Genomic DNA, 8,425 nt, shown 5'->3' with positions numbered 1-8,425 from the left:
TTTTTTGAGACAGGATCTCACTCTGTCACCCAGATGGGAGTACAGTGGCACCATCTTGGCTCACTGCAACCTCTGCCTCCTGGGCTCAAGCAATCCTTCTGCCCCAGCCTTCTCCCGAGTAGCTGGGACTACAGGCATGTGCCACCATATGCAGCCAATTTTTGTATGTTTTGTGGAGATGGGGTTTCACCATGTGGCCCAGGCTTGACTTTCGTTCTTAACTTAATCTCATAAATCTAGATTGGGCCTTGCTTTAGCAATTAATGAGAAAATATGAGGCGCTTTAGTTGACCTCAGAGCTAATTTGAGTCATGAAGGTGATTTATCAGCTAAACGTGTTAGCATGAACTCTGGGCTGCTTTGATATGGAAGTGCTGTTTGGGGTAAAGGAGGCTGTGATCTCTCCACACTCTGTGTTGCAAAGGGGCATAATTACAAATGAAGCAAAAGAATAGCACATATTTATGAACCCAGTTGGAAGCAGCATTTTGTTGCATAATTTCAATGATTCCCTGTAAAGTTATGTAATATTAAATTTCAGGCATGGCGCGGTGGCTCCCAGCACTTTTGGTGGGCAAGGCAGGCAGATCACCTGAGGTCAGGAGTTTTAGACCAGCCTGGCCAACATGGTGAAACCCTGTCTCTACTAAAAATACAAAAATTAGCCAGGGGTTGTGACACATGCTTGTAATCCCAGCTACTCGGGAGGCTGAGGCAGGAGAATCGCTTGAACCGGGGAGGCAGAGGTTGCAGTGAGCAGAGATCACACCACTGCACTCCAACCTGGGCAACAGAGCAAGACTCTATCTCAAAAAAATACATACATACATACATAAAATAAATTTCAGGCATCAATTAAGACCTCATATTCTAGAGCCAGACCATGCTGGGTTTAAATCCTTGGTCTGCTCGTATTCACTGCAAGCCTCTGAAAGACTGTCACAACCTCTGTAGGCCTCAGTTTCCTCCTCTGTAAGGTGGTGAGAGTAATACCACCACATAGGCTGTGAGGACATGGTGAGAATTCACTGATCCAGCACATTGATATTGAAATGCTACTGGGTGCTGTTGCAGACACAATGCCTTACACATAGGAGAGTGTATGAAAAATTAGCCTCAGCCATTGGTATTAATGTCACTGTTACTGGCTGGGTGCGTGCGGTGGTTCACACCTGTAATCCCAGCACTTTGGGAGGCCAAGACGGGTGGATCACTTGAGGTCAGGAGTTCAAGACTAGCCTGGCCAATATGGTGAAACCTGGTCTCTGCTAAAAATACAAAAATTAGCCGGGCATGGTGGCACGTGCCTATAATCCCACCTACTCAGGAGGCTGAGGCAGGAGAATCACCTGAATGCAGGAGATGGAGGTTGCAGTGAGCAGAGATCACACCACTGCACTCTAGCCTGGGCAATAGAGCGAGACTCTGTCTCAAAAAAAAAAAAAATCACTATTAACTGTTGCCGTCTTGCTGGCATCTTAATGTCACAGATGATCATGGTTATTAGTGATCATTTTTTTGTCTGTCCCTGCAGGAACCTAGTGCTGAAGACAATAAAAAGGGTCCATTGACAATTGCACAGAAAAAAGCCCAGAACATCATGGAGTCCTTTGAAAATCCATTTAGGATGGTGAGTAGTAGTTTTGTGTACTCAGGGCTGACAGGATATATAGAGATGCCTACAGCTGTACATGCTTTTACCTGGGAAGGAAGCCTCCAAAGCCAGTGTGCCAGCTGCCCTGGTGTCCAGGCAAAGACGCTGACATGGCACCAGCAGCCCCCCATCTGAGCGCCTCTGCGCTGTGGGTCTAGATTCCGTTCCGGGCAACGTTTCACACAGCTGTTTCCTTCCTCCAGTTTCTGCCCTCACTAGGACACCGTGCCGTCTCTCAGGCAGCGAAGTTCGATCCATCAACAAAAATCTATGAAGTAAGTGGACTTGTCACCTGTTCTAAAAGAGACTTTTTTGTTGTTGTTTTTGTTTTGTTTTTTTGTTTTTTGAGATGGAGTTTCATTTTGTCACCCAGGCTGGAGTGCAGTGGCACGATCTCGGCTCACTGCAACCTCCACCTCCCAGGTTCAAGCAATTCTTCTGCCTCAGCCTCCCGAGTAGCTGGGATTACAGGCACCTGCCATCATGCCCAGCTAATTTTTGTAGAGATGGGGTGTCACCATGTTGACCAGGCTGGTCTCGAACTCCTGATTTCAGGTGATCCACCCGCCTCGGCCTCCCAAAGTGCTGGGACTACAGGTGTGAGCCACTGTGCCTGGCCCTAAAAGAGACTTTCTAAGAAAAGGGGATTTCCTAATTACTCAGACCAGGTTTCTGTTGTAGACAAGTCCATCTCATCTGTGAATCCCCTGACAATGAATGCAAAAGCCCTTTATTTTCTAGCGTTGTTTCTAGGGAAAGGGTCCAGAACTTCAGTGAGATTCTTAAAAGCACTTGGAAACCTTGTAAGAAACAAATTTTCACTTGCGGTTTTTTAATTGAGGTTTAATCTATATGTAGCAAATTATACAAATATTAAGTATACAGCTTGATGCATTTTTACAGATGTCTGTTACTTTAAGGATCTTAAAGGTGGCAGCTTTAATTTTAAAACACTCTCTCTTACTTATCTGGCTTGTTTTTACCAGCATTATGAGTAAGGATGAGAACACACCTCCCCTAGACCCCCTTGAGATGTTTCCGGGAGCCAGCACGTGAACTATTGTTCGCAGCCTCCTTCCTCCCTGCAGGAAGCCTCTGTTCTGATGACATGAGCGACTGGCTCCCTCTGTGTGGCAGCAGAACTCTTGTGTTAGGCAAAACCGACAGGTCCCCTGGCCCTGGCCCTGGCCCTGAGTTAGCTTGCTATTTTTAGAAATGGGGAATCAGGTGGGGCTTCTGCCTTCTCTCCTCTTTTCCTCTGCTGGGTTGTGGCACATTGAACAACCGCACGTCCCGTGTGTTATGCCCAGTGTCACCTCCATGTGTTGTAATGCCATAGGTCAGTGGGGTGTCACAAGGAAACACAGCAGACGACACAGCAGACTTGCGGAAGCCCAGCCTTGGGTCTGCCTCTGTCATTTACTGACCGTGTCCCTTCGACAAGTTATTTAGTCTCCCCGAGCCTGTTTGCTCATCTCTAAAGAGAGGGTGATGACAGTACCTTTGTCCCAGGGTTACAGAGAGACTGAACGAGATGACGGATGGCCCAGTGCCTGGAGGACAGTAGCACTTTGTCCCCCTTAATAGGGATTTTAGCAATAAAGCCAGCATGAAATTTGTTTTTCATGCCCTTAGATTTGAAATTTATGACTTAGAATGTGTGTACTTCTTAGGTTAACCTGCCCTACGTCACCTCATGAAAAGACAGACAGACTTGGGTGGCTGACTTTGGAGGGTTTTTTTTGTTATATTTGCTTTCATTATAGATCAGTAACCGTTGGAAGCTGGCCCAGGTACAAGTACAAAAAGACTCTAAAGAGACTGTCAAGAAGAAGGCAGCTGAGCAAACAGGTAGCACTCACTTCCTTGTAACTCAGTCGGCTGTTAAAGGACGGCTGTTGCACGTCAGCTGTTTCAGCCAAGTGCTGGATACAGCTGTGAATGAAACAGGCACAGCCCCTGCTCTGTGGGGCTTCCCTTCTGCTGAGGGATGGTGGCCAATCAGTGTCTATCCTGGCAGATGCAGCAGGTGCTGTGCAGAGAGATGGGTGGGGAGTGCTGGGGGGTGCTGTAGTTGTCTCGACAGTGGTTGGAGAAGGCAGTCTAATGAATGTGACATTGACGAGACCTGCAGTGACCTAGAGAAGAGTTCTGGAGCCACAGCACAGCGAGCCCAGAGGCCCTGGGGGTAGTTCACTAGGCATGCTCAGCAGCAGCAAGTGGGCCTGCATGAGCAGAGCGGGTAGAGAAGAGCAGGAAATGGGGAAGGAGCCGGCAGGGGCCCACGGGATGATGCTGCCTTTTACTCCGAGTTCAGAAGCCAGGAGGGTGCTGAGCAGACACAGGGTGGGAAGTGACTGACATGTGGCCCTCTGGCTGCTGTGTCAAGAGCAGATGATAGGCGACAGGATGGGAACCCAGGAAGGGAGAGGAGACATGACAGTGGCCCAGGCGAGAGGGAACAGTGGCCTTGAGACCAGCGTGGGAGCAGAAGAGGTGGCGAGAAGCTGTCAGAGCCTGGATCTGTCCCGTAGCAAAGCTGACAGCATTTGAGGATGAGGTGGATATGGCATGTGAGAGAAAGGAGGAAGTCTTAGATGAAGATTTTGTCCTGAGCAGCTGGAAAGCTGGAGTTGCTGGCAGCCAGAGTAGCTGGTTTGAGCCAGCTTGTCCACGATGGTGATGGTGATGATCCTGTTGAACGCCCTCAGGTCCACAGGCCATTGAGCATTTGGGTTCACAGGACAGGAGCAGCCAGGGCCAGGGAGGATCATCTCAAGTGTAGGTGAAGGTGCACAGCGCACCTGAGCCTGAGCCCTGAGGCAGCCTGTCCTGCGGAGATGCAGGACCAGGGAGCTGCGAGGGAGGAGGGATCAGCCGTGACAACCCCTGTGGCTAGGCCAAGTCGGGGGAGGATGGAGATGGAGGAGGGTGGTTGCTGGATTCAGCAACTCCAGAGACAGTTCTCTTCCTTGCAGCTGCCCAGGAACAGGCAAAGGAGGCGTGCAAAGCTGCAGCAGAACAGGCCGTCTCCATCCGACAGCAGGTCGCGGTAGGTGCCAGCCTTTCTCCTTTTTCCTTTGAAAAACGATGCCCCTCCTTGTGGTCAGGATCTTCCTTGGGTATCTTAGGGGGCTTGCCCTATGCTTTATATTAAGTCCTGACTTCTTTCCAGTTCACGTTTTTTTAAATTTCCTTTTTTTAAAAAAAAAAAAAATAGTGACATGGTCTTACTCTTCCCCTGATGCCCAGGTTGGAGTACAGTGGTGCGATTATAGCTCATAGCAGCCTTGTACTCCTGGGCTCAAGCAATCGTCCCACCTCAGCCTCCCAAGTAGCTAGGACTACAAGCACGCACCACCATGCCTGGCTACATTTTTTTTCAATTTTTTGTAGAGATAAGGGTCTTGCTATGTTGCCCAGGCTGGTCTCGGACTGCCTAAAGCAGTCCTCCCACCTTGGCCGCCCAAAGCACTGGAATTCTAGGCATGAGCCACTGCACCTGGCCTGCTTGCCTTTCTTAAATGACCTCATGTCATTGTCCAGTGAGGAATTGGTTTCAGCTGACCCTGAGTGTTGGTCCGAAGTTCCAGCCACAGCTCCTCTTCCCACCACTGACGGTTCTTCTTACCACTTAGGCAGCTGGGTCCCAGCTACTGCTGAGGCTGGCGGGGTTCCCTCTCCCACGTGCCTCCCTGTTCCTCCCCCACATCTGTTCCTGATCTATAGCTAGAAAATGCTGCAAAGAAGAGAGAGCGAGCAACAAGTGACCCAAGGACCACAGAACAGAAACAAGAGAAGAAACGACTCAAAATTTCCAAGAAGCCGAAGGACCTGGAGCTGCCAGAAAAAGAGTTCACACCTTATGACTACAGCCAGTCAGACTTCAAGGCTTTTGCTGGTGAGGAAGTACTGGGGCCCCATAGGGAGGCATCTGTGTGCATTGAGAGGGGAGGAAGCCATAAGAGACTGCAACATAGGGGCCAAGTGAGCCCTGCGCAAGGCATGGCGCTCGCCAGGAATTGGAGTAGTCCAGAGAGGCCGTGGCGATGCGGACAGTGGCCTGCAGCCTCATTTCCACCTCCTCCATGGGAGCTCCCTCTCTCGGTGGCCTCCGTGGTGGGTTAGCAAGATCACCTGTCACTTCCTTTGTGACCAGGGCTCCATCCTTCCTCACTGTAACTTGTGCCTATACACCCTCTCTCTCTCTCTCACACACACACACACACACACACACTGAGGATTTTGTTTGTTGAAAAATCTCAAAACCTATGACATGAACTCCTATGGGTGCTGGGGCTATGAGAGTCCGTCTGCTTCGAAGGGGCTACAGATGGCATTCCCAACTCCAGCAGCCTTCAGCGCAACATGCTGCTTTGGAAAAGAGAAAGCAGAGGCCATTCCACACAGTGGCCCTTTATACAGGAGTGTCGCCTCAGAGCCCGAGTTCCTGACAGCATCACCCAGCACAGAGATCAGAATGGATTTCCTTATGTGCAGGGGCCACTGCTATAGCCACCTGCCCCTAACGTCCCTGGGACTAGAGCCGAGAGAAACAGGCCTGGTCTTCGGATTGGCCACAGGGACCAGGATCACCATGTATTCATTTACGTGAGCCACGAGCCGCAGCCCCTCATCGTGACGGGGGGTTGTGCTCTGACAGCCAAGGCTTGCCTGAGTATTGTGGTCCCAGCCTCGCTGTGAGCCTGTGATGCCTGGTAACTCACTGACCTGACCACAGGTCTCTCTCATCTCTTACCTTTCAGGAAACAGCAAATCCAAAGCTGCTTCTCAGTTTGATCCAAATAAACAGACCCCTTCTGGCAAGGTAAGAACTGTTCCTGGAGGATTTTAGCACACCCGTGGCACCTATTTTTGACCTCTGCTGAGAAGACAGGCCCATCCAGGAGTCCATTCCTTTGCATATCTTTTTCCTCACCTCATTTCTTCCCAAGCGCAGACAATACCCGTCAGCTACCCCAGCAACTCATAAAACGAGGCTGTAAAAGCTGGCGTGTGGTTTTAAAGGGTGTTATTCTGTGTTTGCTACCATGGGAACCACAGCTGCAGGCCAAAAGCACCCCCTTTGGGGCCAGCACAAGCCTGCATTCGCCCCACGTGGGTGTTGGTGCTGGTGCCAGGGAAACAGCGTGGCTGCAGGTTCCAGAGGCGCGGGGACGGGGCTGCTTTGGGGTCCTCCTGTTCCTCTTGCAGCGCATCCTAGCACCACTGCCTTCAGAGACACAGAAATGGCCTCTCGCAGGGAATCTAAAGTCATACCTGTGCTGCTAGAATCTTTGTCCCCCTGAGCTCAGGTGTGTGTTTCTGTGTATCTTGTGGTCAAGGTGCCTACCCAGCTTAAACGGTTTCTTTTCTTTCCAGAAATGCATTGCAGCCAAAAAAATTAAACAGTCGGTGGGAAACAAAAGCATGTCCTTTCCGACGGGAAAGTCAGACAGGTACGCGGTGGATGGCAGTGTAGCCCAGGGAGCCCAGTGAAAAAGCATCTGCCCTGCATGGTGCAGTCAGTGGGGAGCCGCTGGGGAGTGAGTGCCCAGGGGTCTTCAACCAGGACGCCTCAGAGAACCTCCCACAGCCAGGTCCCTCTCGCCACTTGGAAAACAAGGGCGGGAGGTGATTTGCTCTGTGCCACACATCACAGAGCCAGGCACTGCGCCCCCGGACTCAGATGCCCCTTGTTCCTGGCTTTCCAGTTGCTGTGTTTCCTGGGGTCACCTCAGGGAAAATAGGTGTGAATAGTTACGAAATTTTCCTGGGCCAGCCTATTAGGAATGAGGAAAAAGTAAGCACGTGTGGGTTATCCTTGTTGTTGAAGAGTGGTTTGACTTGGTTTTGTTTTGGTTTGTGACAGTCTCATTCTGTCACCCAGGCTGGAGTGCAGTGGCACAATCTCGGCTTACTGCAACCTCCGCCTCCTGGGTTCAAGCAAGTCTCTCACCTCAACCTCCCGAGTAGCGGGGATTACAGGTGCCTGCCACCATGCCCGGCTAATGTTTTTGTATTTTTAGTAGAGATGGGGTTTTGCCATGTTGGCCAGGCTGGTCTCAAACTCCTGGCCTCAGTTGATCCTCCCAACTCGGCCTCCCAGAGTACTTGGATTACGGGTGTGAGCTACTGCACCTGGCGAAATGTTTTTTGTTAAAAACATAAAATCCTAATAATCAAGTTGACCCTGAGGTCAGGGGACTTGCCCGGGGGCGGGAAGAACAGGTCTGCCTCCTCGAGATGCTGCTCAGCTCAGCCAACTCTGGTGGGCCGCCGAGTTCTCGGGGGCCCCTGAACAAACCATTCTCCCTCTGTTCTGCATGATTAAGGTTTGCACCATTTTGTAAACCATCTGAGAACATCCAGCCAACCCAGAAGAAATAACTGTTGTTTTTATACTGTCTCTGCAGAGGCTTCAGGTACAACTGGCCACAGAGATAGTCCTGGAAGCCACGCGGCACCCGTGGACCAGAAGCACCAAATGCCAGTGCTGCTTTTGTACAGACGTATTTTTAAACCATTAAAAAATATTCTTCCTGGAAGAAAGCTGATTCCTGACTTTTATTTTGTTACCGCCACAGCTCTGGGCAGGTTGCCATCCTGTTCAGGCAACCATCTTCAGCTGTCTGTGGGCAGGTGAGTGTGCTCCAGGGGTTATGGTGACTTCCAGAAAAATCCAGAGCTGGCTGGGCACGGTGGCTCACACCTGTAATCCCAGCACTTTGGGAGGCCGAGGCGGGCGGATCACGAGGTCAGGAGATCGAG

General features: G+C 50.6%; 1 protein-coding gene across 2 annotated transcripts in view; it reads left to right on the top strand.

Moving 5' to 3' along the window:
- Positions 1-8,199, top strand: part of EXOSC10 (exosome component 10) — a 35,734-nt gene extending 27,535 nt beyond the window's left edge. Inside the window, exons 19-26 of one of the 2 annotated variants that reach the window (XM_011935805.1) lie at positions 1,535-1,630; positions 1,858-1,929; positions 3,421-3,505; positions 4,633-4,706; positions 5,384-5,555; positions 6,421-6,482; positions 7,037-7,113; positions 8,071-8,199. In XM_011935805.1, the coding sequence (XP_011791195.1) occupies positions 1,535-1,630; positions 1,858-1,929; positions 3,421-3,505; positions 4,633-4,706; positions 5,384-5,555; positions 6,421-6,482; positions 7,037-7,113; positions 8,071-8,101 (669 nt within the window). In that variant the 3' untranslated portion in view covers positions 8,102-8,199. The remainder of the gene's footprint in view (positions 1-1,534; positions 1,631-1,857; positions 1,930-3,420; positions 3,506-4,632; positions 4,707-5,383; positions 5,556-6,420; positions 6,483-7,036; positions 7,114-8,070) is intronic. The other variant, XM_011935806.1, reaches the window with a different exon arrangement.
- Positions 8,200-8,425: the final 226 nt, after the last annotated feature.

Source organism: Colobus angolensis, unplaced genomic scaffold (genome assembly GCF_000951035.1).
Source record: "Colobus angolensis palliatus isolate OR3802 unplaced genomic scaffold, Cang.pa_1.0 Scaffold149, whole genome shotgun sequence".
NCBI lineage: Eukaryota > Metazoa > Chordata > Mammalia > Primates > Cercopithecidae > Colobus > Colobus angolensis.
This window is presented reverse-complemented; position numbering and strand designations above follow the sequence as displayed.